Raw genomic sequence first — 27,848 nt, forward strand, 5'->3', positions numbered from 1 at the left:
CGACTCCGGAGACAGCGACAGATCATCACCGAAGCGCAGAGCCGACACAACGAACAAGAACAGCATTACCGACAGCTACTAGGGCTTGAGCAGAGCCGCTCACCCCGCTGGATCCGGAATATTCTGAATGAACTCCCTGACCGAAGCCTGGGAGTTGGACACAGAGACCAAGACCCTGGTTGCACTGCGGGTCTTGGATGGGGATCTGACGGCAGAACTTTGTAGGTAACATGCGCACCGTCAAATGAAACGTGCTAATTTGGTTAGGTACATCGCAACCATCGATGGAATCTTTGAGTTCCAGGTCAACACATGGGATCGGAAGACCTTCCCTGTTGTTAGCTACCGATAGCAGGCCTGCTGCGTGGGTTGACGCCGGGCGTCACAGAGCGCTGTCTGCCAGAAGACTATGACAAACCCTTGATTTTGCTCTGGAGCAATTAATTGTACATGATGTGATATGAACTTCCGGTATCAGGCTCTGGCTGGATTCTTGCTTTGTTGATTTATGCTTTGCAGGGACCATTCAAACCCATTCAAACCCTTCGTGGATATGAAATAGTTCCTTATCTCTTTATATAATGCTAATCTTCTATGTTCTTTTGCAATTAATGGATGCATTGCCTCAAGAGCGTTTGGTCTGCATTGGCTTTTTCTGCGTTGATTACTATTCTGGCGTCAGCAGGTGGTAGGATTTCCTTACTTGGTACTCGGGAGTCTAAGCAGAAATACTAAATAAAAGTTAATTGTAATTCTTTTTGTAATATTTGCGATCTCAATAGGTGCAGGTGTAGGGAGTTTCTAGTGCCTAACTAGGAAGGTATTGGTCAAGCGGCAGTCCCCACACGACGTCAGCGATGAGTTCAAACAAATGTGCGTGACTAAACACCGCCAACAACCTCCAAGACACACTCACTGTGCCTTGTTGGCCCGTTCACTCCACGCCTCACAGCCACTTTCACACTGCATTGTCAGTGAGTACAAGTCAGGTCTATCTGTCCTACGGGTAGCAATTGTCGGTGAATAGCTGGGGGCGTATATATCAATCTTGTCGGCCTTTTGAGATCGATTTGATTGCCACCTTCGTCTCGGGAGAATCCCCGAAACCTCCAATATCGGACAGAAGACTCCACGAACAGCCTGACGAATATTCAATTCCAACGCAATACACCCCCACCGCACAATGGCGGAAGCTCTCGCCTCAACTTTGGCCGAGCTGAGCCTCAGTACCCAGCATCTCAGCGGGGCCGAATTCGATGCTCGGATAACTGACGAAGAAAACGGCGTGTACCACGGCTACAAGCCTCGAAAGAGAGCACGTCAAAACGCCACGGATCTTAAGGAAGAATTAGAAGCTGAATTCTTGACTCCATCCGCCCAATTCAGCCCTGAGTGGCTTAACCGACTCCAAAGGTGCGTCTGACCGCCTTTCTTTGCCTGTACTTTCAGCGTTTTCCCGTGTGTCGCTGCGGTGGGGATCTCAGCCAACTTTCATGAGCTCTTTGTTGCGATATGACACCCTGATTAGATACCAACTGCGCTTAGATTTCCAATTCTCTCCTACGCAGAAAAGCTATATATACTGACATCGACAACAGGCGATGGGATGTCTCGGCAGACTATACAGATCTCTTCGAGGTCGCCGGCACCCAAACGCGGACGATTGTCCGGTTCGATCGCGAAGGTCTGGAAGGAAGAGTCACGGGCTATCACGAAGTTACAGTTCCCGCCAGCAGCGCCAATGCTAAGAATTCAACCTCCCTGCTCCGGCGGCCGGCCGGCCGCGCGGATTTCGTCCGAGGGGCCGCGGGCTTTTTCCCGTTCGCGCCTGGCGGTCTGGACGGTGTGGAGGCGATCGCGGAAATGGAATCCGAGGCGCAGACGGCCGAGCAACAGCGACCAGGCGGAAAGCAGGCCGGTCTCGATCGGATCATCAATTTTGGGGCCGAGGGTGGTCTTCTAGAGGTTGCTCCTGGGTTCACGCGTGGATTACGCTTCGAAGAGGCGAAGTCGAAGGAAGCTGCTGAAGGTGACCAGGAGGTCGAGCATGCGCTCCAGCAGGAGGAGAGTCAGCTCTCTGTTGAGCGTGACGAGGCGACGTCTGACATTGAGGGTGGCGTGAAGATCGAGGATGAGGACGAGTTAAGTGGCGACGAGGAAGATATCGACGCTTTGTTACCGGTTGAGTTCCCTGCTCTCGAGCCCCGTGCGCCGCTGTTGTCCGGCATCCAGAAGAAAGGCGGCCGTGAATGGGCGCATGTTGTGGATGTCAATAAAGATATCCCCAATTTCGGAGAGCTCGTCCCGGATATGGCGAGAGAGTGGCCGTTCGAACTGGATACTTTCCAAAAGGAGGCCGTGTACCACCTGGAGAGTGGTGATTCCGTGTTTGTGGCCGCGCATACGTCGGCGGGCAAAACAGTTGTCGCTGAGTATGCGATTGCTCTGGCTGCCAAGCATATGACCAAGGCTATCTATACGTCCCCGATCAAAGCGCTGAGTAACCAAAAATTCCGCGATTTCAGGAACACCTTCGACGATGTCGGCATTCTCACCGGTGATGTCCAGATCAATCCCGAGGCGAGTTGTTTGATTATGACGACTGAGATCCTGCGGAGTATGCTTTATCGTGGGGCCGATTTGATCAGAGACGTGGAGTTTGTGATCTTCGATGAGGTCCATTATGTCAATGATCTTGAGAGAGGTGTCGTCTGGGAAGAAGTCATTATCATGCTCCCCGAGCATGTTACCCTGATTCTTTTGTCTGCTACAGTACCTAACACATATGAGTTTGCGTCCTGGGTCGGACGCACTAAGAAAAAGGATATCTACGTTATTTCAACCGCGAAACGTCCAGTCCCCCTCGAGCACTACCTCTGGGCTGGAAAGGACAAGTTCAAGATCGTGGACTCGAACAAGAGGTTTCTCGAAAACGGCTGGAAGGAAGCTGACAATGTCATTTCGGGCAGAGACAAAATCAAAGCCCAGAAAGCCGCGGAGGCGCAGGCCCAGTCCCAAGCACAGCGCGGAGGACCCCAAGGAAGAGGACGTGGGCAGGCTGCCGGACGAGGACAAGCTCCTGGGCGAGGAGGAGCTCGGGGGAACTCGCAACGAGGTGGTGCTCCCCGAGGCAGAGGACAGCCGTCAAACAGGGGCACTGGAAACATTGCGCGCACTGGCCGTGGAGGTGGTCGAACCACCGCTGCACAGGATAAGACAATATGGGTGCAGTTGGTTCAGCATCTTCGCAAGGAGAACCTACTTCCCGGTTGCATCTTCGTTTTCTCGAAGAAGCGATGTGAAGAAAATGCCGACTCGCTTTCCAACCAGGACTTCTGCAACGCATCCGAGAAGAGTCTTATTCACATGTTTATTGAGAAATCCCTGACCCGACTGAAGCCTGAAGACCGGGATCTCCCACAGATTCGACGGCTTCGCGACTTACTGAGTCGAGGTATTGCTGTCCACCACGGTGGGCTGCTGCCGATTATGAAAGAGATCGTGGAGATTTTGTTCGCTAAGTCCTTGGTCAAGGTGCTGTTCGCCACTGAAACATTTGCGATGGGCCTGAATCTGCCGACAAGAACCGTCGTCTTCTCTGGGTTCCGTAAGCATGACGGAAAGGGCTTCCGAGATCTGCTTCCGGGTGAATATACACAGATGGCAGGACGCGCTGGTCGAAGAGGTCTGGATACCGTTGGATACGTGATTATTGTCAGTGTAGGCAAAGATGAGGCGCCTCCGGCCGCGGCCCTGCGACGGATGATTTTGGGTGATCCGACGAAGCTCCGATCTCAGTTCCGACTGACATACAATATGATTCTCAATCTGTTGCGTGTGGAAGCTCTGAAAATCGAAGAGATGATCAAGCGAAGCTTCAGCGAGAACGCCACCCAAGCCCTGCTTCCAGAGCACGAGAAACAGGTCCAGCTTTCAGAAGCTAGTTTGGAAAAGATTAAACGAGAAGCTTGCGACATATGTGATGTTGACCTCACGGCTTGCCATGACGCGGCCATCGAGTACGAGAAGCTGACAAGCGAACTTCATGTTGGCTTGGTTTCATCTCCGATTGGAAAACGCCTTTTCTCGCCGAAGCGGTTGATTGTGTATCGCAAGGTGAGAAGAGCCGAGAAAAAGAAGTCCGTGGACGCGCTAACTGCTATATAGGATGGATACCGCACTGCGGGTATCATCGTCCGAGAAGGCGTAGGAGGGGGCCCGACGCCCAACATACAGGTTCTTGAGATCGGCAAGCTGGGAAGCAGACGCCACCCGAGTGATATTCTTCCCTTCCTCCCCGAATTTCGGAAGCTGATGCAGCCTCTTCCCACCCGTGCGGCTGATATGACGCTGAAAGTGTGCAAGATCCCTCTCTCTGACCTCGAGTGTATCACCAATACATTGGTCAAACTCAGCGGCCCAACGTGGTATCTTAACATCAAAAAAGGTAGACAGGAGATACGCAACCCAGAATGCATGAAGATGACTGACACCGGACACAGAGGCCATCAAGTTCGCAGACAAGGAACTGTCTAAGCTTTGCGGTTCGTGGGCAACCCCTGTGTGGGACGAGATGGACTGGTCCCGGATCAAGGAGCTACAAGTGCGGGACATCCTCGAGAAGCGACGTGCCCAGGCCAAGATTGCGCAGTCCTGTCGGTCTGTGCAATGCCCGGACTTTTTGAAGCATGTATGTGGGATAGTCTCTAAGCGCATCGATTGACACGGCTGACGATGAATAGTTTGAAATGCAACATGACGAATGGCAGGTCAAGGAAAACATTTCGCAGCTGAAGCAGCTCATGTCGGATCAAAATCTGCAGCTCCTGCCGGACTACGAGCAACGGATTCAAGTGTTGCGGGAATTAGGGTTCATCGATGAGCAGTCTCGCGTGCAGCTGAAAGGCAAGGTCGCGTGCGAGGTGAGTTGCTTCAGGGACTTGTGCGGAGAACGATCACTAATGAGAATGCAGATCCACTCCGCTGACGAGCTGGTCTTGACGGAGCTGATCCTGGAGAACGTGCTGGCCGAATACGAGCCGGAGGAGATTGTCGCGCTGTTGTCGGCATTTGTTTTCCAGGAGAAGACAGAAAACGTGCCTACGTTAACGCCGCGTCTGGAGAAGGGCAAGGAGGCGATTGTTCGCATCTCGGACAAGGTGAATGATTTCCAGGTGCAGTATCAGGTGATCCAGTCCAGCGAGGACTCGAACGACTTTGCCAGTCAGCCGCGGTTCGGCCTGGCGGAAGTGGTCTACGAATGGGCCAAGGGCATGTCGTTCAATCGCATCACGGATCTGACGGACGTGATGGAGGGAACGATTGTGCGGACGATCACGCGTCTGGACGAAACCTGTCGAGAAGTGAAGAATGCGGCGAAATTGGTGGGAGATCCGACGTTGTATACGAAGATGCAACAGGCGCAGGAGCTGATCAAGCGCGATGTGATTTTTGCGGCGTCGTTGTATATGTAGGAGTACGGAGTAGATAGGGTGGAGACCACGTGGGCATGATAGTTCTTTATTTTGATCTGATTATTGTACTTTGTACTATAGAGTCAAAGAAGGTCCAGATCAGGCATGTATTCCCGAAGGGGCAAGTTCCTGCCTGACCAGGTGTCTGTCGGTCGATCTCTGAACCGATAGTACATAGTTTAAAAATGAATATTTAGTAAGACAAAAAAGAAAGGAAACAAGAAAAAGAAAATAAATGTAAAAACTAATAACTAATGCATTCACAACCGCATTACTGTTGAATGTATCCGTGGTGCGGGCAAAGATTCAGGAGAAAAGAAGAAAATTCTCTGACCGCGCGTGGCGGCCTGCCTTCTGATTAGCTGCCATAGGCGCGGGGCGGGCACCACTCTGGAAAATCCACGAGAAAGCCAAATAAAAAAAAAAAAAAGGCAGAAAGTGAACGACGGCCATTATTATGGTCCATGATTTTTTTTGGCCCTTCCCCTCCTGCCCTTTTTCTTCTTCCCCGCTACAACGTCTTCGCCCTCTTGACGGCCCCCCTTCTTCTTCTACTACTTCTTCTCCCCCCTCCATCCCCTCCGGGTCTAATCGCGGGATCCCTTCATTGTGGACCGGGGCTTATTTGTTTCCGTCGGAGCTTGAAATTCCTATTGCTGGGGGACTTGGTGCGAGATGGATGTGACTGCGCTGCGGAACGGTATACAGGCGACGCTCGACCCGAATACCGACACGCGACGTCAAGCCGAATTGGCGTTAAAACATGTACGTCCGGACGATCAGAAGCAAGAGACCTGGCCGGAGGAGGCCTTGTTTTGGGCATCTCCTTTTTCGTCCTCTACCGTCTTCCCGTACTCACATTCCCCCGCGTTTTAATGTAGGCTGAGACACAACCGGGCTTTATCAATGCACTGCTCGATATTCTGCAGGGAGAGCAGAATAATGCCGTCCAACTATCGGGTAAGTTGTCCTGGTGGTGATGTGGTCGCTTTGTTACTCTCATGTGTGGTGCACAATCATGGCTCTCCCCTCCCCACCTCTCATTCAATCGATCACCAAAACCCCGTCCACACCTCAAGAGCGTCTGTCTCCGTCTAACATACAACGCTTTCTTTAGCTGGTGTCTACCTGAAAAACCGCATCAACCGCGGTTGGGCCCCCCTCGAAGATAACCCCCTACGCGCGCCGATTGCCGATGCCGAAAAGCCCGGTTTCCGTGAGAGGTTGATTCCCGCGTTGGCCTCGACGCCCCCCAACGTGCGCGCTCAACTCGTCCCCCTCCTTCAGAAAATCCTTCAGCATGACTTCCCCGAGCAGTGGCCTGGGTTCCTGGACATCACCCTCCAGCTCCTCGGCACCAACGATGCGAGTTCCGTCTACGCCGGCCTGCAGTGTCTTCTCGCCATCTGCCGGGTGTACAGATTTAAGGGCGGTGAGAAGAGAGAGGAGTTTGACAAGATCGTGGAGCATTCGTTTCCTCAGTTGCTCAACATCGGTATGAAGCTGGTGGATGAGGAGAGTCTGGAGGCCGGTGAGATGCTTCGGATTGTTGTCAAGTCTTATAAACATGCGATCTATGTGGGTGACCTGGGGTTCACAGAGTCGGACCTCCTTCTCTGGTAGACGTTTGAGACTGACATGTGGTATAGTTCGAGCTTTCGCCTGCCCTGCAAACACAACAAGCCACCGTCGACTGGTGCACCCTTTTCCTGAGAATCATCGCCAAGAACCCTCCTGCGAACTCCATGATGGAATCGAAGGACGAGCGCGAACTGAACCACTGGTGGAAATGCAAGAAATGGTCATATGCCAACCTGAACCGTCTGTTCATCAGGTAAGTGAGTTGGATCGCTTACGGGGACGTCTCATCTGATGTTTCGGCAGATATGGAAACCCCACGACGATGTCCAAATCCAGCAACCCCGACTACACCCCGTTCGCCAAGGGTTTCATCACGACTTTCGCGCCGGAGATTCTGAAGGGATATCTGCAGGAGATTGATAAGTGGGTCAACGGTCAATGGCTCAGCAACCCGGCGCTCGCCTACACTCTGGTTTTCTTGGAAGAATGCGTCAAGCCCAAGGCGATGTGGGATCATCTCAAACCACACATGGATACCCTGATCGCCCACTTCATCTTCCCGATCCTGTGCCAATCCGACGAGGACATCGAGCTGTTCGAGGAGGACCCCTCGGAATATCTTCACCGGAAGCTGAACTACTACGAAGAGGTTTCGGCACCCGATGTTGCAGCCACGAATTTCTTGGTCTCTCTCACCAAGAACCGCAAGAAGCAGACTTTCTCTATCCTGACCTTTGTCAACGGCGTGGTTAGCAAGTATGAATCCGCTCCGGACGACCAAAAGCAGCCTCGGGAGAAGGAGGGTGCTCTGCGCATGATCGGTTCTCTGGCCTCTGTGATTCTCGGCAAGAAGAGCCCCATCGCCGACCAAGTGGAATATTTCTTCGTCCGTCACGTTTTCCCTGAGTTCCGCAGCCCTCACGGCTTCCTCCGCGCTCGTGCCTGCGACACCCTTGAGAAGTTCGAGGCGCTTGACTTCCAAGACCCTAACAATCTCATGATCATCTACCGGAACATCCTCGAGTCGATGACTGACTCCGAACTGCCCGTCCGGGTCGAGGCCGCCCTCGCCCTGCAGCCTCTGATCCGCCACGATATCATCAGAACCTCGATGCAGCAGAATATCCCGCAAATCATGCAGCAGCTCCTTAAACTCGCCAACGAGGTTGATGTGGATGCCCTTGCCAATGTCATGGAGGACTTTGTTGAGGTCTTCTCCGCCGAGCTGACTCCGTTTGCTGTGGCCCTGAGCGAGCAATTGCGCGATACGTACATGCGTATTGTCGGTGAGCTTCTGGAACGGAACGCCGCGAAGGGCGACGAGGATGCCTATGGCGATTTCCTGGATGACAAGAGTATCACGGCCCTGGGAGTCTTGCAGACGATCGGCACTCTTATTCTTACGCTCGAGAGCACTCCAGATGTGCTCCTGCATCTCGAGACGATCTTGATGCCGGTGATCAGTATCACGCTTGAGAACAAGCTCTATGATCTCTACAACGAGGTCTTTGAAATCATTGACAGCTGCACTTTCGCCTCCAAGTCTATCTCTCCTACAATGTGGCAGGCATTTGAACTCATCCACAAGACGTTTAAGGCCGGTGCCGAGCTTTATCTCGAAGACATGCTGCCGGCGCTGGATAACTACGTCGCCTATGGCTCTGAGATGATGGTCCAGAACCCCGCCTACCTCGCGGCTGTTGTGGGCATGGTTGAGGACATCTTCCGTGATGAGAAGGTCGGCGGTGTGGACCGGATCTGCGGCTGCAAGCTTGCCGAGACTGTGATGCTGAACCTGCGCGGATATATCGACCAATACATCCCCCTGTTCATCGAGCTCGCCATGAGCGTCATTGACGCTGGCGAGGCCCGCACGAAATCCTACCGCATCCACCTTATGGAGATGATCATCAACGCCATCTACTACAACCCCGTTCTGAGTCTTCAAGTTCTTGAGGCCAAGGGCTGGACGAACAAGTTCTTCAGCACGTGGTTCTCCAACATTGACAATTTCAAGCGGGTTCACGACAAGAAGCTCTCGATTGCTGCCATCAGCTCATTGCTGACCTTGAAGGCCGGCGATGTTCCCGCAAGTGTCCAGCAGGGCTGGCCTAGGTTGCTTCAGGGCGTGACCAGACTATTCCAGACATTACCTGCGGCCCTTAAGCGTATGTTACATACCTGTATCCAGTGTTCGTGCTTATACTAACTTTCTTAGACCGCGAGGATGCGACCAAGGAGTCCGACTTCACCTATGATGAGGAGGATGACGAGGGTGATGAGGAGAACGACTGGGATGGCGAGGTCGAGTGGACGGATCAGGATGAGACCGAGGCCGCTGTTGACGGGGACGTTCCCGACGAGAGTGCTGCCTACTTGGATTTCCTGAACAAAGAGGTACGTCAATCGCTTTTGGTATTGTACACACCATACTAACTGACATTAGGCTCAGAAGTTTGGATCTTTCGCTGATGATGACGATGATGAGTTGGATGAGGAGAGTTTGCTCGAGACACCTTTGGACAAGATCGAGCCGTATGGCATGTTCAAGCATGTGTTCATGGGTACGAATGGCCCTCTTCCAGACTTTTATTTTCCGGGATCACTGACTCTTCCAGGCCTCCAACAAGAGCAACCACAGCTTTATGAGAACTTGACCAAGATCCTCAACCCTGAGGAGCAACAGGTCCTTCAGGCTGTATTCCATGAAGCTGATGCGAAGGCCATGGCGGCAAATGCCGAGGCTGCGCAGTCCAATGGCAACCAATAGGCCCCAGCAATGCGAAAAGTAAAAGAGAGAAAAGATCCCAGCCAGTCAACGAGACGAGCCTGTTGACTTGTTCTGGAACCTTCAAGCTCATGATATAAAGAGAAGTTATTCCAGTTTGAGTGTCTGTTGGGGCTGCATGTACAGTCTGTCGATTTTGCAATGTCATGGCCGAAGCCGACTATGATGGACTTTGATTTGAGGTGTCAACTGGATATGTGATAACGCCTGTTTCATTTGTGTCTTTGCTTTCTAGATCGCTTTTCTTTTCCACCACCCCCGCAGTCCCACTGTGAATCCGTTGCATGTTCCCCCTGATTACTGCCCAAAAGTCCGACTACTTTGATGACCTCTGTCCTCCATATCCAATACCATTCTCATGCCGCCTGTATTACACAGACTCCGACCTTTGATTCCCGATCCATAATGTTGTGAAATGAATTCTTTCTCCGAAATGGATGGCATGGTTATTTCTTCAACACCTTTATCGAAGCGAAAGCGATGGGGACTATGACATCACGTGATTATAGGGAACAAACTGACCAAACATGGCAGAACTTATGACGCAATCCTCCTCGAAGATCATCATGCATGATACCACGACAGGTTGGAGGGAAACGAAGAAAGGGAATGAGGAACGTAGAGACCATGGGCAATGAGGGTCTTGTCAAGTCGATGGGTCGTGCGGTCTGGTTCTCTTCGCTCGAGCTGGTCCGCCTATGAAACAGGACGAGGAACGTCATGATGATGATAGGGGGAGTCCGCCGGTTTCGCCATGGAGACATAGACAGGATATGACCAGCACTCATAGATTTAAATTGGGCTGTCTCTCCTGGAGCTTTGAACCTCTCTATCCAGCACTACACCTATAATCCGGCTACTGTTGCTTCACCTCACCACTGCCGATTCATCTTGTCTAGATCGATTGATCCAAATCCTCTTATCTCCAAGGTAATTGACCACCTTACGCTGGCCGAACACAATCTAACGGTAACCCTAGCTTTCAAAAAGAGAAAATGTCCGCCCCCTATCCAGGCCGCCAGTCCCCGGACCCGGAGACCCAGTCCAACAACCAGCAGGCGCCTTTGACCTCAGGAAAGACGACAGCGGAGTTTCGGGAGGAGTCCAAGAACCTGGCCCAGAAGGGTACGCAGAATCTGACGAGTAACCCGGAACATCCATTGGAGAAGATTGAGGCGGCGAAGTTTACCAAAGGGCCTGGCAATTGATTATATGGAGGGGATGGTTGTTATCGAATGTACTTAAAATAAACGAAGTCATGGAATCATCGTGAATGTTTTGACAGCTGGTCGAACTTACTAGAAGATATAAGTAACAACCTAAGGATGAGTGCTCCGTAGTGACGACCAACGACGAGTATGAAGTGACGAAACCAGTCTGCCTGGTGGGTTTCACATGTAAAACCCACTGTGGCTGTGCAAAGCCTCCCACCACGTCATGTGTGGCGCTGCGCCCGTGTTGGGCAGGTACCTTAGCTACATGCGTACGTACTACTTGAATGATCTCGACCACTTTAAATATCTCCTCCTCTCTCTTCTCCCTCTCAATTTCATCCCGACTCACAACCCCCGTCGAATCATTTTCCTACGAAATAACCATCAGTCTCACCTTTCCCTCTCATCACCATGTCTGCTCACTCCACCGTCCACGTCTCGGGTATCTCGTCCTCCACCTCCGACGAAGAAGTGAAGAATTTCTTCAGCTTCTGGTAAGTTTCGCGCAAGGACCCCTATATTATTCGCCCGTATCTAACGTCCAACCAGCGGAAAGATCACCTCCATCTCCGTCACCCCCGTCTCTAACGAGCCCGGTGCTTCTAAGTCTGCGACTGTGACCTTCGAGAAGGAAGCGTAAGTGTTACCCCGCACTGCCAGTGTCATCCCATACAAACCCCCGCCACCTCGTAGTCATGGGTTATATCGCTCACAATTCCGCCTCTAGTGCTGCAAAGACCGCCCTCCTCCTGGACAACACCCAGCTGGGACCCTCGGAAGTGCACGTCGAGGCGGCACCCTCTCTTGAGGACATCGCCGGCGCACAGGCCACCGAAGAGACCAGCAAGGACGAGAACGGCCATGACGTCGCGCAGGAAGACAAGCCCCGGTCTCGCATCATCGCCGAGTACCTCGCGCACGGGTACGTCATCAGCGACGGCGCCATCCAGAAGGCCATCGCACTCGACCAGAAGCACGGCTTCTCCGCGCGTTTCACCTCCGCTCTGTCCAACTTCGACAGCAAGTACCACGCCACTGACAAGGCTCGTGGCATTGACGAGAGCTACAAGATTTCCGACAAGGCGGCCAGCAGCTGGCGCGGACTGCACTCCTACTTCGAGAAGGCCATCAACACGCCCTCGGGTCGCAAGCTGCGCGAGTTTTACAGCAAGACCGACAAGCAGGTGCGCGATATCCACAACGAGGCACGGCGTCTGGCCGATCTGAAGAGCGGGAAGACCCCGGCCGGTGAGGCTAGCACTGAGGCCCCCGCCACTAGTGGCCCCGCCGCCGCCGCCGAGGGCGCTGATGTTGCACCTTCGAATGTGCCTGTCTCCCACCCTGCGGGTACTGCGCCTGCGGCTGAGTCAAAGGAGTAAACGGCGTTGTAGGCGAGGAGTTGTAATGTTGATGGTGGGGTTAATGGCTCGGTGGGTCTGACGCATCTCTTCGTTACGTGCTACGTGCCTTCATGTATTATGAGATGACATTCTGTTGTTGTTTTCTGCCAAATTGTCTGGGACAAAGGATCTTTTTCGTGTGCCTTAGTTGTACTTAATACTGCTAGCCAGTGACAATCAGAGTGTCAAGACACTATTCACAGGTTATTCTGTAGGTTGTGGTACAGTCCTTGTTTAGGGATATTCCAAACAGGAACATTATACTCAGGCAAATAACATCCCACCGCATTCAATTGCACGTAATTCAAACACCAACGCCTACCAACTCGTCTGACGGCTGTATACTTCCCTGTCTCCAAGTTAAGGAATCGGCCCCCAAATTTGCTTTTGCGGAAGGATGAAGCCATGTACAAATGATTGATGGAATCACAGTACGAGGATCCTAGGTGCATGTAGCCCAGGCAAACACGCTGTCGGCGTCGTCCATGCCTAAAACAGACATCGTCAAGCCCCTAGTCGGTGCTTCGCTCCGAAATCCTGGGGATGGGGCGCGGGCTATTGGCAGGTTTCATCACGGATCTCACTTAGACTAGCTAAGATATATTGCATCTGCATCCTGTAGCCAATCTGGATTGACGAATAAGCATTGTTGTTGGTTTTGATGTTGGTAATGTGCCTGGTATGTCTGGACTAGACCATGAAAGCACTAGCAAACGGGGCATCAGTACTATGCACGGAGTATACCCATGATACAGAGTCGGACGAGCGGACCGTCATGCCGTGGCGTGTTTGTACAAGGCTTGTGCTGCTTGATACGGTCTTGACTAGTGGGAATGTCTTCATTTTGTTCTTGGTGTATATCGATGGACAATGTTCTACACCACTGCAGAATATGTCCTTCTTGACACCTTATCTGAATGAATATGGTATTCTCTACTGATGACCGATGGCACATGTTACGTACGATACTCTTGCGGCGCTCGATTAGCTGAGAATACTCCCTCTCCGGAACTATATGAAGTTAGTCGTTACTACTGCACCACGGAGTCGTGCTCTCTAGGATACCGATCCTCAGTTGGAAAAGAGTAGAGAGCCATTGGCACAGCTGCAATCAGTCCTCATGCATGTTTCGGGCGTCACGCCTCCGGCGAACAGCGAAGGGACAGAATAGAACCACATCTTCAACCGACAAGAGACACCATTTCCCTCGTCGAAGACATAAATAGCTGCCATTCTCCCTCGTTTCCTCTCCTCTAATCATCACAATCAACACTCTCAATTCAGTCTCTACTCAATCTTCTCCAGAACCATCACCATGCGCTTCACCCAGCTCGCCGTGCTTGCAGCCTCTGTCCTCGCCGTTTCGGCGGCTCCTGGCCCTGGTACATATCCTTATCCATATCCATATCATTCCTCTGCATTCATTCATATAATGTCACCCTTGGACCGCGACTGACACCCCTAGGCCTGACCCCGGAGGGTCTGGAGGAATTCTACAAGATCGTCAACGCCGCGCACGAGTCCCCCGCCGACGCGGATCTCGAGAAGCGGTGCTGCTCGGGTGTCTGCTGCGACTACTCGAACTGCGTGACCGGCGTCGCGCCTTGTATCTACAACTGCGCCAATATCCCCAATGCTGGTGGCGTTGCTGGATGCATTGCTGGTACGGATCTGGGAGCCTGGCTCATGTCGTTGAGTGCGTACTGATGTTTTGTAGGATGTTATGTTGAGTGTGGCTAGGGGAGTTAGCATAAGCTTGCAGGGAGTGAGGAATTCTGCCTGATGTATAGGTGGTTGGTGGTCAGGTGTTGTCTTTCGTGCCTAGTACTACCTACCTACTAGTTTGTTTCTGCTGGCTAGGTACAGGATAGGTATCCATAAATCTACCTAGTACCATACCCGGTACACCACTAGCCAAGGCACCAGTGATCTGTGAGTAGCATAATATGTCTATGGTCGTCAGCAATATGCATCATGGAGGTATCAGATATAAGTGCCTAGGTAAGTTACTAACTATAAGGACATTTAAATCATCTAACCAATCCATTGAGCTATTTTGCAGATTCGAACCCAGTACGGAGCTTGTCTGAAAGTTCCAGCTTTCTACACAAGCACCCAATCCTATATAAGTAAAAGACAGAAAACACTCGGGCATGAACGCCCCCACCCCCCATACACACGCAACTGATCAACTGGCATTCCCTTGCCCAGCACCCGAAGGAACACTACCACCATCAGAGCGCTCATCCCTCGGCGCCGCGCCCTCGCGCAATTTCCTGACGGTCAGCTCCAGCTCGCGCACCCGCCGGCGCAGCATCTCGTTCTCGCGCTTGATTGATTCCAGCTCCTCCGGCCGCGTGATGGAGGCGGTGCGGGACCGCTGCTGCGACAGCGAGCTCCGGTGCGGGTACGCACCGCTAATGTCCAGGGGCGATCCGGGGTCCGGCTGACGGGGGGACGTGAACGACGGCGCACGGCTGCGTGTTGACCGCGCCGCGTCCGTCGACCGGGGCGACGGTAGACAGGCGTCGCGCGAAGGGGCAATCCCCGTGACGCTGCCGGTGCGCGACTCCTGGATGGCTGGGATGTAGGAGGCGCTCAGGCTGGAGGAGGAGCGGTGGCGGCGGGTGGTGGCCGGGTGGGCTGCTGGGTTGGCGAGGTATTCGACGGAGTCGTTGAAGGGGGTGGTGGAGGCGGACGAGGTGGTTGATGCGACGGAGGCGGTTTGCTGGCGCAGGAGGGAGAGCTCGCGCGAGAGCCGGTTGACCTGGGCAGAGTCAATGGGGAGTCTAGGGGATGGATTGGATGGTGGACTACCATTGCTTCTTGCTCTTGCTCGAGCATCGAGTGCAGGTCGGACGGAGTGAGTGGTTTGGGGTGGCGTAATGGGCCTGTAGGTCGTTTAGTTTGTGGTCCTGATAAGGGTGTGTAGGCACCTACCGGACGCCGACCTGACACTGCCGTTCTCGTTGGAGCTCCCGGTATAGACGCTGGCCGGCAGCGAGGTGAGCGGGGTGCCCATGACCTGCGATGGTCGTCGCGATGAGAGCGGGGGAGATGTGGTGGTCGGTTGCATGGCTGTCGCAGCCCGCGGGCGCGATCGCGGTGCAGACAGCGGGGCCGCGAGATCGGGAGCCATGGTGAGTGTTTGTATCTCACTGAGACTCGTCTGAATAGGCGATGAAATGTCAGGCTGTTAGACTGTCAGGATCGTGGTGAGATGGGGTGGTTGCAGAGACGGGGGTACAAAGGCACGGACCGTGTTTTAAGACGATGACGGTAGAAGCTCCCCCTTGATTGATTGACATTCCAGGCGTTCCATCCCTTAGTTAGCCATGTTAGGTTGCAGGTAGTAACTAAAGTACCTCACTGAGCTGGCGTGGGGATTACACTTCCGCTCATGACCAGTCGAGATGCTGGTTATACTTGCATAGAACCTATCATTCGGCCGCGGTGGGTCGCGTACATCATTACTTTTCGTCACATATCGTAGCAGACGGTGAGTATGGTTGTGTCTTACTGACAGGAGAGAATTATTGTTGATGTTGGCATGTATGATGTTTGTGTCAGAAAGGAATGTAACGAGTGTCATTATCAATTGGGAGTAAATTGGGAGTATAGATCCTCCTTATATCTCGTTGTTATACAAGGCCAAGGTACCTCGACAGCACAATAGTGTCGAATGGCTGTTGAACTATGATATGCTGGGTCCTATGAATTAGGTACTCCCTATATTTATTATTTATTATCACTCTTTTTCTCATACTTATTAAGAACATCCTGAAGCAATGTTGATGGTCACTACCAACACGTGATCCTGGGATACCCTTACCTAATCGGATCGACACAAACAAACAGTCCAGAACAACGTCAGAACGAACGACACCAACTCCAGACCGAGAAGATTGATTGCCAGGAGATCCGCAAGACCCTCGTTTCACTCTGTTTCGTTTCATCTGAGGCATGCTGATGTCACTGTCAGCTCCCTAGCTCCCCCCTAGCGCGATAGCTACCTACCTACCTACCTACCTACCTACACCTACCTCCTACCATGGTCCACCGCACGCCGACACCTGTCGCCGACATTCCCCAGTCGCGTCAGGAAGCACTCCGCATCCGCCAGGCCCTCACCCTCTACCTCCGATCGCACCTTGTCTTTGCGGACGAGGACACCGCCCCCCGCAATGGACACGCCCAATCGCACCTCTCCCTGTGCGTCCCCCACGATGCCGTCATCGACGTGAAGCGCCCTCCCTCCGAGGTGACCGGGCTGCGCAAGGAGTACCTGGAGGCGCTGCGGGCGAACTTGGCAGCCAGGCGCGAGTACCAGGCCCTCTGCGAGAAGACAGGCGCCGTTCGAGAGGTGTCTTCGAGGTCGAAGGAGGGCGGCTCCGCGGCTAAGTCCTCGCTCGAGCTACAGGCCTATCTGCGCCTTCTGCGCGACCGACGGCGCCACGCGAAGCTACAAGTCTTCCAGCATTATCTGCAGGGAATCAAGGCGCGCAATCCCACGCACGTCGAGGACTTCGATACGAGAGAGAGCCGCGGGGAACAAGTGGCGTCATTGCGCGACCTGGACGCCGGGGGCTCCGGTAGTGGTGGCGGTGCGAAGCCCGAGGATTGCGTGGAAGAGCTGATGCACAAGCTGGAACGAGCGGTGATTCGCGCGCAGGCTCAACTCAACAGCGAGAAGAAGCTCCTGGAAGAGTTCAAGGCACTGCAGACTCCCGCTGCCGACGCTGCTCCTGCGGTGAAGCTGGCGGCGCTACAGCGGACGCGCGACGAGCTGGTGCATTGGGTGGAAGAGAAACTTGTGAGTGAGGGGGACGGCGAGGAGGCCCCCCTGCAAGAGATCCCCGCCGAGGAGATCGAGGAATCCACCCGCCTGCTGGAAGACCAGAAGGTCCAGGTTGTCGAGCAATATGCAGCCTACGTGGATGCACGAAAGCGGCTGTTAGATGCCGCTTCACGGGCGTGCCAACCCATCACCGTAGCGCCAGCCAGATCTCCCGACCGTGTTATTGAGCCAAGGAAGACGGAGACACTAGGGGAGCCCGTGTCGTTGGATCCGGCCGGTGTCCTGTCTTTTACGAGCGATATCCTCCTGCCCATGGCGAAAGGCCAGCGGGCGTTGGCACTACAGAAGTCCTACCTTGCGGGAATGCTGGCCAAGGAGAAGTCTACAGCACTTCGCGTGTTGAATCGCCTGAGTGACGAGAGCCATCTCCTCCCCGAATACCCGCTGCTCGCTCGTCAGCCTCGCTTCCAGCACGCTACTGCGGCCCTCCGGTCCCGACAGACGGCGGCGCCAGCTGAGATGAAGCCAGACGAGGTCGTGCGTCTGGCAGAGGCGTGGGCCTTTGCGTCCGAGGCCGCCGGTACCAATGAGCGACAATACGTGGAGCAGAAAGTGACGGAGGGGAGAGAGACGGCGGAAGACGCAGAGCAGGTGCTACAAGAAGTGTACGGCCTCCTCGACCAGAACCTGGGAGAGGCCCTTCAAGAAGACAATGGCGACGGTGGCTTGGAGAGTGATGTCTGGGCGTCTCAGGCACTATCCACGCGGCCCCAGGCCAAGCTCGGACATCACAGTAAGCGACCCCAGGGTCCTTGGAGTGGACTAGATGGACGAGTAGGCGTGGGAATTCCCTGAAATGCATTGATACGAGATAGAGTTATCTAGAGTGACCCGCATCCTTCATGAGAGTCTCGGGAGTTCATCAATTATTGATCCCTTGAACGGCCAGGATTTATACTCCGAGGGATTCTGGGCAGATTAAGATATCGATGTGAATGGATGGTGACTCGGTATAGGCGACGGTGGAGACTCCGATAACCGGTGCTCCAGTGCTTTTCGTCCTGACTGGGTTAGTGGGTTCCCAAAGAGGCATGGATCGTCGAGGGAAAAGAAAGAAGAAAAAAAACTATTCTGAAGCAATGATCGGCACCTGAATCTGCAGTGTACTGTACGGAGGACTTCTGGGGCAGGCTCCAATGATTCACGCAAGATGATTCATATAGCATCTGCTCAATTATTATGATATCCAGGTAGTATACAACACATTCACCTATACAGTATAAAGACCCCCCAGGTACTACCGAGTAACTAGTGCTAGACGGACTATGTGCCCTGAAAGAACCCCATTCGGAAAAGTGCCGAGTGGGTCTTTTGGAAATGCTGGATTGGTGGAGACTCCAGCCAGGCTCACCGCCCCCAATTCGCTCTGCTGATTGGCCCATGCCTCGCGAACGACCGGACCGGCGCTCTTATCGGCGCTGGTGGGAAAAAATAGTTGGGGGAGGTCTGTGAGGGACGGGAGTTCACTGACGATATCCCGATTTCCAGGTTCCTGTCTCCAGAATTCTGGCATTGACTCATCGCCGCTCCCAAGACTTTTCTTTTTCCGTTCTTTTTATCTACTGCTCCCCGGTCCCTGTCCCATCCTTCTTCTTCTTCCTCTTCTCTCAATCATTCCTCTCTCCTTGTGACGGACCGCTCGTCTTTCCTCCTGCCGACTGACCAGGTTACCTCATTCGAGGCGACGCTCCTTGTCTCTGCTGCTCCTCCCCCTCCTGATTGGACGTGTTGTGGCGGAAAGCGGGACAAGCACCTGGGCAATTCCACTACTGGCCGTCAAAAAAATCTAACCCACAACCCATCCTCAACCCTTTGACCTGTCACGACAGAGGAGGGATTATCGAACACAAGATCAAGAGAGAGAGGGAGAGCATCGTCGAATCTAGTCAATTGACTCATTAGACTCTAGATCCTTCTCCTTTCGCATTCGCGCCGCGCGCAATGGTTCTCGCCGCTCGTTGCGGGCAGGCTACGTCCTCCCTCTTGCGTCAGCGTTGTCTGACCGAGGCTCGTCGCTCGACGTTTGCTCTGCGCCCCTTCTCCTCGCAGACGACGGCCGCTCGCTCGACTGCCTCGTCCCTTCGTCTGCAGCAGAAGACCCCCTCCCCATGGCGCCCCCAGCAGCTGCGCTCCTTCTCCAGCGCTCTGCGCCGCTTGGCTTCTGAGGCTCCCGCTGCGGAAAGCTACCTCGCCAGTGGAGCCGTCAAGCCTGGCCAGAACCTCGTCGATGTGAAGAAGGTCCTGGTCATCGGTAGTGGTGGTCTGAGCATCGGTCAGGCCGGAGAGTTCGACTATTCCGGTAGGTCAACCCTCGCGTTCCCCCGACCACCACGGACCGACGTCTTTGGGAGTATCCCTCTGCGCTCACGTGGCTAATCCTGAATTTCGTGAACTACAGGTTCCCAGGCTCTCAAGGCTCTCAAGGAAGCTGGTGTCCAGTCCGTCCTGATCAACCCCAACATTGCGACCATCCAGACCGACCACAAGCTCGCCGACGAAGTGTACTATCTCCCCGTCACCCCCGAGTATGTGACCTATGTCATTGAGCGTGAACGCCCCGACGGTATCTTCCTGTCCTTCGGTGGTCAGACTGCCCTGAACCTGGGTGTGCAGATGAACCGCATGGGTACCTTTGAGCGCTACGGTGTCAAGGTTCTCGGTACCAGCATTCGCACCCTCGAGACTAGCGAGGACCGTGACCTTTTCGCCAAGGCCCTGAACGAGATCAACATCCCCATTGCCGAGTCCATTGCTGTCGGTACCGTCGATGAGGCTTTGAAGGCCGCCGAAGAGGTCGGCTACCCCATCATCGTCCGTTCCGCCTACGCCCTGGGTGGTCTGGGCTCTGGTTTCGCCAACAACCCCGAGGAACTGAAGAACCTGGCCTCTCGCTCCCTGACTCTCGCTCCCCAGATCCTGGTCGAGAAGTCCCTCCGTGGCTGGAAGGAGGTCGAGTATGAGGTCGTTCGCGATGCTGACAACAACTGTATCACCGTCTGCAACATGGAGAACTTTGACCCCCTTGGTATCCACACCGGTGACAGTATCGTCGTTGCGCCGAGCCAGACCCTGTCCGACGAGGAGTACCACATGCTCCGTACCGCTGCGATCAAGATTGTCCGCCACCTGGGTGTCGTCGGTGAATGTAACGTCCAGTACGCCCTGCAGCCTGACGGCCTGGACTACCGTGTCATTGAGGTCAACGCCCGTCTCTCTCGCTCTTCGGCTCTCGCCTCCAAGGCCACCGGTTACCCTCTGGCCTACACCGCTGCCAAGATTGGTCTTGGACACACCCTCCCCGAGCTGCCCAACGCCGTGACCAAGACCACCACCGCCAACTTCGAACCCAGTCTGGATTACATTGTCACCAAGATCCCTCGTTGGGATCTGAGCAAGTTCCAGCACGTCAACCGTGACATTGGTAGCGCCATGAAGTCTGTCGGTGAGGTCATGGCCATCGGTCGTACCTTTGAAGAGTCCTTCCAGAAGGCCATCCGTCAGGTGGACCCTCGCTTCATTGGCTTCCAGGGTGACAAGTTCGACAACCTGGATGAGGTCCTGAAGAACCCCACTGACCGCCGCTGGTTGGCTGTCGGTCAGGCCATGCTCCACGAGAATTACTCCGTGGACAAGGTCCACGAGCTGACCAAGATCGACAAGTGGTTCCTGTACAAGCTCCAGAACATTGTCAACTGCCACAACGAGCTCAAGGAGATCGGCAGCCTCTTCGGCGTTCAGCACGAGACCATGCTGAAGGCCAAGAAGCTCGGTTTCTCCGACAAGCAGATCGCCCTCTTGGTCGGCTCCACCGAGGATGACGTCCGCGCTCGTCGTAAGAGCTTCGGCATCCGCCCCTGGGTGAAGAAGATTGACACCCTGGCCGCCGAGTTCCCGGCTGACACCAACTACCTGTACACCACCTACAACGCCACTTCGCACGACGTGACCTTCGATGACCACGGAACCATCATTCTGGGCAGCGGTGTGTACCGTATCGGTAGCTCTGTCGAGTTTGACTGGTGTGCCGTCAATGCTACTCTTTCCCTCCGCAGCATGGGCAAGAAGACCGTGATGATCAACTACAACCCCGAGACCTACTCCACTGACTTCGATACCGCCGACAAGCTCTACTTCGAAGAACTGAGCTACGAGCGTGTTATGGATATCTACGAGCTGGAGAGCGCTAGCGGTGTCGTTGTATCTGTTGGCGGCCAGCTGCCTCAGAACATTGCCCTCCGCCTCCAGGAGACCGGTGGTGCCCACGTTCTCGGTACCGACCCCAAGGACATTGACCGTGCGGAGGACCGTCACAAGTTCTCTCAGATCCTCGACAGCATTGGTGTTGACCAGCCGGCCTGGAAGGAGCTTACCTCCGTGGCCGAGGCTGAGCGCTTTGCCGAGTCTGTTGGCTACCCCGTCCTGGTCCGCCCCAGTTACGTCCTGTCTGGTGCCGCCATGAACGTCATCTACAGCGTTGATGAGCTCAAGGAGAAGCTGCTCAACGCCAGCGCAGTCTCTCCCGACCACCCCGTTGTCATCACCAAGTTCATCGAGGGCGCCCAGGAGATTGATGTCGACGCCGTCGCCTCCAACGGCAAGCTCCTCTTGCACGCCGTCAGTGAGCACGTTGAGCCCGCTGGTGTCCACTCCGGTGACGCCACCCTGGTCCTTCCCCCCGCCAACCTTGACGAGTCCGTCATGGGCCGTGTCAAGGAGATCGCCGAGAAGGTTGCCAAGGCCTGGAACATCACCGGTCCCTTCAACATGCAGATCATCAAGGCCGACCAGGAGGGCGCCGCTCCGGAGCTGAAGGTTATCGAGTGCAACCTCCGTGCTTCTCGTTCCTTCCCCTTCGCTAGCAAGGTCCTGGGTACCAACTTCATTGACGTCGCCACCAAGGCTCTTGTTGGCCGTGATGTTCCCGAGCCCGTTGACCTCATGGCCACCAAGCGCGACTACCTTGCCACCAAGGTGCCTCAGTTCAGTTGGACTCGTCTGGCCGGTGCCGACCCCTTCCTGGGTGTCGAGATGGCCAGTACTGGTGAGATTGCTTGCTTCGGTAAGGACCTCGTTGAGGCCTACTGGGCCTCTCTCCAGTCCACCATGAACTTCCGCGTTCCTGAGCCTGGTGAGGGTATCCTCCTGGGCGGTGACATCAACAACGCCAACCTGTCCACCATCGTGGACTACCTCCACCCTCTCGGCTACAAGTTCTTCGCTGCCAGCCCCGAGGTCAAGCAGCACATCGAGTCCACCTCCAAGGACAACGTCTCCGTCCAGGTGATTGAGTTCCCCAAGAAGGACAAGCGTGCCCTTCGTGAGGTCTTCCAGAAGTACGACATCCGTGGCTGCTTCAACCTTGCCAAGACCCGTGGCAAGACCCTGCTGGATGAGGACTACGTGATGAGACGTAACGCTGTTGACTTTGGCGTGCCCCTCTTCATGGAGCCTAAGGTATGACCCCTATAATCTTTATGGTTACTTACCAAATGTACTAATATTTCTTCAGACTGCTCTTCTCTTCGCCCAGGCCATGAGCGAGAAGCTGCCCCGTGCCGAGGGTATTCCCTCTGAGGTCCGCAGCTGGTCTCAGTTCGCCGGCCGCAAGCTCGTGTAAGCGAACCTTACACGGAAAGCTCAAAAAGGTACCAAAAGCACAAAAGTGGTTTAGAGATATAACCATCCGGTGTTACGACTGTTTTCTTTCCTTCTTTTTCCAGGCACAGAAAAGCCGCCTTGTTTGGCGCAGCGGATCAGGCACCCTGTTGATATAGACTCTTTATTTGAAGGTTTTGTTTTGGGAACAGCCCGACTTTGAAAGGGCTTTCTGCGCCCTTCGTTGTGGGTTGGATGCCCCAAGACGAAGGGCGGCACGAGGAATGTGGTTATGCGCGGTGGTGTGGTGTTTCTACTTAATTGTCTTGTCTATCTGGCTCGTTTCTTATTCCCATCGCATGCTTTTAGTTCCTGTAGGCGGCTAGCGACAAAAGAATAGTGTTATCCGTTATGTATATATTAGCGTTAGTGAATCAAGTCCTGAATTTATTGTATCTATCAATTCCATTTTGGGTTAGTGTAGTTTTTCGCTTCTCGTCCGTAAAATGGAAGATGTTCTGGATATCAACCCAGGGAGCGCATACGTGAATTTGTAGACCTAGAGTCTCTGATACGCATGGTGCCATGATTCAATAGATCAAGGACTAAGCTCTCAAGGTCTGCAGTCTTAGGAGCAGGGCATGTCCTCTATAGTTAACCAGTTTGAGACTATGCTTAGTCATACACAAATATGATGATTTTGATCCGACAGTTAACTACAAGCTTTCTCCACAGCCCTTCTATACAGATTGTCCGACATTTGTGAGGCCTTCAAAGTTTGCACAGGATTTTGATCGTAATACCTTTTGCACTTGATCTATATAGCGCCGTCGTCGTTGGCGCTGTACCACAATTCTCGAGACATATCTGTGACAATATATCCTCATCAAGTTTGATATCAACACCCAGGTCGAATGTCTCTTGACGCCCCATCTCCCTCAGAATTCAGGGCAAAACCAGGTCCAGCTCCCGATGGCCTCGGAACTGGTCTCTTCGCCACTGAAAATATCAAGCCCGGGGAAAACATCTTGCACATCCAGAACCCTTTCGTTGCTGTGTTAGAGACACAGCGACTAACAGATACATGCTCTGGATGCTTCGGAAAACGACAACTAGAGAGCGGAACGGAGCTGAGAGCCTGCACGGGGTGTCAGGTCGTCAAGTACTGCGACAAGGTGGGCGCAACCCAACCCAAACCAACCCAGCGCATAACCACACCATTAACACCATCCAGACATGTCAATCAAAGGACTGGAAATTCGCCCACTCCCTCGAATGCGCCATCTTCTCCAAGCTCAAGCCGCGCGTCCTCCCCGTCAACGCGCGCGCCGTCCTGCGCATCGTCCAGCGCAGCGCACGGCGGAAGTACACGCCCCAGGAACTAGATCTCTTCCAGCAGCTCGAGACGCACGAGAAGGAGATCCGCCACGAGAACGCCCCGCAATGGGAGCGCATCGCCCTCTCCTCAAAGGCCGTCAAGGCGTACTCGCAGACCGACACGCCCGAGGACACGATCTCCGCTTTTGGCGCCAAAGTACACCCCCACCCAAGATCACCTAGTATACAGTGCTAAGCTAACGCCCCAGCTCGACGTCAACTCCTTCAACATGACCACAGCCCTGGCCGACCGCATCGGCCTCTACCTGCACCCGTACGCCGCCCTCATCAACCATAGCTGCGCCTACAACGCGGTCATCGGCTTCGACGGCGCCGAGCTCTTCGCCACCGCGCTTCGGCCCATCACCCGCGACGAGCAGATCTTCATCTCCTACGTCGACGCCACGAACCCCGTCGCCGTGCGCCGGAACGAGCTCCGCGAGCGGTACTTTTTCGACTGCCGCTGCGCGAAATGCGCCGCCGAGATGGACGCCCCTGACGGGGGGCGCGCGCCCGCCGCCGCCGACGCACAGCGCAAGGCCTACACGCTCATGGAGGTCGCCACGGGCGCTGGGGTGGACCCGGCCGAAGCGGTGCGGGCGTTGGAGAGCGCGATGCGGACGCTCCGCGAGAGCGAGGGGGCGTCGTGGCGCATCACGGAGCAGCCGCTGGTGTCGCTGCGCGACGAGCTGATTGCGTCGCTGTTGGGTGCGGGGCGGTTCCAGACGGCGTTTGTGCAGGCTGCCATCCGTGTTGTGCGGGTCGACTGTGTGGTGTATCCGGTGCGCGGGCATCCGATTCGGCAGCTCCATGCGTGGACGCTGGCGCGGCTGGCGATTCATCTGTCGCAGGGGATGGAGGAGGAAGAGGAGACGGGTGGGCTGCGGGTGGCGTCGTTTGAGCTGGAGTTCAGTCTGCTGGTTTGGTCTTTGCTGAGTGGGTTGGTTGATGGCGAGGCGGAGAGCTGTGCGGTGCCGAGCTTCAAACGCATGGTCAGGGCGGCGTTTGGGGAGGTGCATCGCGAGTTCCTGGACAAGGGCGTGGACCCGAGGGGCATGGGTGATGGGATCAAGAGGGAATGGGCCAAGGTGGAGAGGCTGGTGGGTGCGGCGCTGGAAAGGGGATATTGATGCAGATACGTCTACAACTTGGATAGAGATACCCTACGACATGCATAATCGAAACTTCGTTAATTAGACTCCCTCCTAGTAACAATTAAGGATCAGGTAGTCTTCGCCTTGACCGGGCAGACCAAGACAGGAGATCTCATCATCGGAAGCTCTAGGGCTCGTTCATTTGGCGTTCACGACAAGACCTTTATATTGAGATGCAAAAGCTGACCCGCACTTGACATACAAGTTGATGAACCCAAGTAGCGCAAATGGTATCCATCGAATGTTTTTGAATTGTTTTTTCTCCCGACGCCCATATCCTCCGCGCGACACTCCAGAAAGCTTTTCTTCTTTACTTGAGGGGAATGAAACGGGAAGAGTGGGTGGCACCGATACCGGGACGACCGTGCTTGACGGGCTTGCTGTGGGATTGTTAGCAGTATCCCCATAACCTTGACGACGAAGACACATACTAGGAGATGGAGAACTCTCCAAGGTAGTGGCCAACCATCTCGGGCTTGACTTCGATCTGGTTGAACTCCTTGCCGGAGTAGATACCGATGACGCTGCCGATCATCTCGGGGACAATGATCATGTCACGGAGGTGAGTCTTGACGAGGTCGGGCTTCTCGTTGGGCTTGGCCTCCTGCTTGGCCTTGCGGAGCTTCTTGATCAGACCCATGGGCTTGCGCTTGAGACCGCGGTTGAACCGACGGCGAGCGCGGGCGTGCACGACATCACGGAGCTGTTCGGAGGAGAGGTCGAGGAGCCTGCAATCAAGTTAGAGGGTCATTCCGAAGGATCCATGTGTCGTCGTTGCCCGGATCCCGACTCCAACAGAAAGCGTCGAGAAGAGTGAATTCGATGAATCGGTCGGAGCCAGGCGCCAGGCGTTGACAGGACAGGTGGGATCGGTATGTCACATACTGGTCGAGGTCGATGCCGCGGTAGGTAAACTTGCGGAACTGTCTTCTCTTCTTGATCTCTGTTCGGCGAGAGCGCTGTCAGTGTTTCGGTTCTTTCCATCTCGATCGAATAGTGATGTGGCGCAAAGTGCAGATAAAATCCCTTCCGTCCTCCCTTCCATGGTCGTCGATATGTTTGACCTCCATCGACACCCTTCGCAAACCCCAAACAAAAACACTCCACTCATTTATTCTTCTGATCGGTCTTTGCGCCACGGGGATAGGTGATGGATAGGGATGGGTGATTCTCGGACACACGTACCGGCAGCCTCCTCGGCGTTCTGCAAAGATTGATGTTAGTGCACCTTCAAAGGCAAAAGACCGATGGGAAAAGAAAAACTCACGTATTCGGTGTCAGCCATTTTTGCAGATGTTCCTCTCTAGGTCGCTTTCCGAACGAGACTCGAAAAGCGAAGGGAAGGTGGGTTGTCGTGTCGTGTCGCTGATGAACGTTCGTCGGGCTAGTCTTGTGCTTCCAGCGCTCCAGTTGAGGTGGGCTGCAGCCCTCGTCTAAGCGACCGCCCTAGGGTTGCCAGCCCTAACACCTTCCTTTTTTGGATACCATCAAATTAGGGCTATGTTGACCCCAGCCCTATAGAATTTCCTATTTCGTATCATCTCAATCTGCCTGTACTCAGTAGGTACTGCGTTGATGAGTCGAATGAATGGACGAATGTTCTCCATGCGTAGTGCTAATGCGCAAACGCTGATAGGGCGCCATTCGTAGTTCAATAGTAGCTCCTGTTACAAACACCACCTAGACGCGTCTACAAACATCCCTACGGATACTACAGCACACATAATACTTGCGGAGATCATCTGTATTGGCAGTTAAGCTTTTCAGCTCACTCGTGCATCACTCGTAACGGCATCAGAAGACCCGCAACCCGGGGAAGTTTCCTCCCAATACGGAACAAAAGCGCCAGATTCCTTTTCCCCCACAAGTAATCACAGTTTTGACTCGGCTCGGCGGAGTGAAACCGTTTAGTCGAAGAGACCGAAGCCCATGTCCTCGTCGGACTCCTCCTCCTTCTCCTCCTCCTTCTTCTCAGCGGGGGCAGCAGCGTCACCGCCAGCGGCAGCGGCGGGAGCAGCAGCACCAGCGGCAGCACCGCCAGAGGGAACGGAGGCGAGCTTCTCAGAGCCCTGAGCGATGAGCTGTATAATCCGTTAGTATGGCGCGTTTTCATCGCAGTAGTCCGAAGTTATGGTGATCACTAACCTCCTGGATGTCCTTGCCCTCGAGCTCCTTCAGGAGCTGGCCGAGGCGCTCCTCATCAGCGTCAATGCCGACGGAGGAGAGGACAGCCTTGATGTCCTCAGCAGAGGGGGAGGTGTTGCCGGCAAGGCCGAGGAGAAGGAAAGCGGCGAGGTGCTTCATTTTGATCTGTAACCGGCGCAACGAATTTTCGTCAGTTATCGATGTCGCGAACAATGAGCAGACAGCGAGGCAATCAAAATCGATCACCGAGACCAATGTACAT

The 27,848-nt window shown here is 54.3% G+C and overlaps 11 protein-coding genes across 11 annotated transcripts; 8 read left to right on the forward strand and 3 right to left on the reverse strand.

Moving 5' to 3' along the window:
• Nucleotides 1-1,183: 1,183 nt before the first annotated feature.
• Nucleotides 1,184-5,474, forward strand: ATEG_04434 (SKI complex RNA helicase subunit SKI2; the record flags this gene model as incomplete). The annotated part of the gene is made up of 6 exons (XM_001213612.1): nt 1,184-1,413; nt 1,599-4,116; nt 4,168-4,447; nt 4,503-4,690; nt 4,743-4,922; nt 4,974-5,474. The coding sequence occupies 6 exons, from the start codon at nt 1,184-1,186 to the stop codon at nt 5,472-5,474; spliced, it is 3,897 nt and encodes a 1,298-aa protein (XP_001213612.1).
• Nucleotides 5,475-6,149: 675 nt separating this feature from the next.
• Nucleotides 6,150-9,825, forward strand: ATEG_04435 (putative nonsense-mediated mRNA decay protein (Nmd5); the record flags this gene model as incomplete). The annotated part of the gene is made up of 8 exons (XM_001213613.1): nt 6,150-6,239; nt 6,356-6,434; nt 6,592-7,052; nt 7,124-7,308; nt 7,359-9,223; nt 9,274-9,452; nt 9,502-9,619; nt 9,674-9,825. 8 exons carry the CDS (start codon nt 6,150-6,152, stop codon nt 9,823-9,825), a joined length of 3,129 nt encoding a protein of 1,042 aa, XP_001213613.1.
• A 545-nt stretch (nt 9,826-10,370) lies between these two features.
• On the forward strand, nt 10,371-11,051 carry ATEG_04436 (uncharacterized protein; the record flags this gene model as incomplete). The annotated part of the gene is made up of 3 exons (XM_001213614.1): nt 10,371-10,428; nt 10,634-10,773; nt 10,836-11,051. 3 exons carry the CDS (start codon nt 10,371-10,373, stop codon nt 11,049-11,051), a joined length of 414 nt encoding a protein of 137 aa, XP_001213614.1.
• A 417-nt stretch (nt 11,052-11,468) lies between these two features.
• Nucleotides 11,469-12,436, forward strand: vip1 (putative actin cytoskeleton protein (VIP1); the record flags this gene model as incomplete). Its single annotated transcript, XM_001213615.1, has 3 exons — nt 11,469-11,551; nt 11,607-11,693; nt 11,785-12,436. The coding sequence occupies 3 exons, from the start codon at nt 11,469-11,471 to the stop codon at nt 12,434-12,436; spliced, it is 822 nt and encodes a 273-aa protein (XP_001213615.1).
• Nucleotides 12,437-13,772: 1,336 nt separating this feature from the next.
• Nucleotides 13,773-14,328, forward strand: ATEG_04438 (uncharacterized protein; the record flags this gene model as incomplete). Its single annotated transcript, XM_001213616.1, has 3 exons — nt 13,773-13,839; nt 13,923-14,153; nt 14,300-14,328. The coding sequence occupies 3 exons, from the start codon at nt 13,773-13,775 to the stop codon at nt 14,326-14,328; spliced, it is 327 nt and encodes a 108-aa protein (XP_001213616.1).
• A 317-nt stretch (nt 14,329-14,645) lies between these two features.
• On the reverse strand, nt 14,646-15,596 carry ATEG_04439 (uncharacterized protein; the record flags this gene model as incomplete). Its single annotated transcript, XM_001213617.1, has 2 exons — nt 14,646-15,348; nt 15,394-15,596. The coding sequence occupies 2 exons, from the start codon at nt 15,594-15,596 to the stop codon at nt 14,646-14,648; spliced, it is 906 nt and encodes a 301-aa protein (XP_001213617.1).
• Nucleotides 15,597-16,508: 912 nt separating this feature from the next.
• Nucleotides 16,509-18,110, forward strand: ATEG_04440 (uncharacterized protein; the record flags this gene model as incomplete). The annotated part of the gene is made up of 1 exon (XM_001213618.1): nt 16,509-18,110. One exon carries the CDS (start codon nt 16,509-16,511, stop codon nt 18,108-18,110), a length of 1,602 nt encoding a protein of 533 aa, XP_001213618.1.
• A 1,146-nt stretch (nt 18,111-19,256) lies between these two features.
• On the forward strand, nt 19,257-22,932 carry ATEG_04441 (carbamoyl-phosphate synthase (glutamine-hydrolyzing) CPA2; the record flags this gene model as incomplete). Its single annotated transcript, XM_001213619.1, has 3 exons — nt 19,257-19,614; nt 19,714-22,769; nt 22,825-22,932. 3 exons carry the CDS (start codon nt 19,257-19,259, stop codon nt 22,930-22,932), a joined length of 3,522 nt encoding a protein of 1,173 aa, XP_001213619.1.
• Nucleotides 22,933-23,994: 1,062 nt separating this feature from the next.
• On the forward strand, nt 23,995-25,350 carry ATEG_04442 (S-adenosylmethionine-dependent methyltransferase; the record flags this gene model as incomplete). The annotated part of the gene is made up of 3 exons (XM_001213620.1): nt 23,995-24,444; nt 24,497-25,223; nt 25,250-25,350. The coding sequence occupies 3 exons, from the start codon at nt 23,995-23,997 to the stop codon at nt 25,348-25,350; spliced, it is 1,278 nt and encodes a 425-aa protein (XP_001213620.1).
• Nucleotides 25,351-25,751: 401 nt separating this feature from the next.
• On the reverse strand, nt 25,752-26,726 carry ATEG_04443 (40S ribosomal protein uS19; the record flags this gene model as incomplete). Its single annotated transcript, XM_001213621.1, has 5 exons — nt 25,752-25,821; nt 25,873-26,169; nt 26,327-26,384; nt 26,627-26,645; nt 26,709-26,726. The coding sequence occupies 5 exons, from the start codon at nt 26,724-26,726 to the stop codon at nt 25,752-25,754; spliced, it is 462 nt and encodes a 153-aa protein (XP_001213621.1).
• A 622-nt stretch (nt 26,727-27,348) lies between these two features.
• On the reverse strand, nt 27,349-27,745 carry aspf8 (ribosomal protein P2; the record flags this gene model as incomplete). The annotated part of the gene is made up of 2 exons (XM_001213622.1): nt 27,349-27,522; nt 27,587-27,745. The coding sequence occupies 2 exons, from the start codon at nt 27,743-27,745 to the stop codon at nt 27,349-27,351; spliced, it is 333 nt and encodes a 110-aa protein (XP_001213622.1).
• Between the last annotated feature and the right edge of the window lie 103 nt (nt 27,746-27,848).

This window comes from Aspergillus terreus, genomic scaffold (genome assembly GCF_000149615.1).
Source record: "Aspergillus terreus NIH2624 scaffold_6 genomic scaffold, whole genome shotgun sequence".
NCBI classification, from domain to species: domain Eukaryota; kingdom Fungi; phylum Ascomycota; class Eurotiomycetes; order Eurotiales; family Aspergillaceae; genus Aspergillus; species Aspergillus terreus.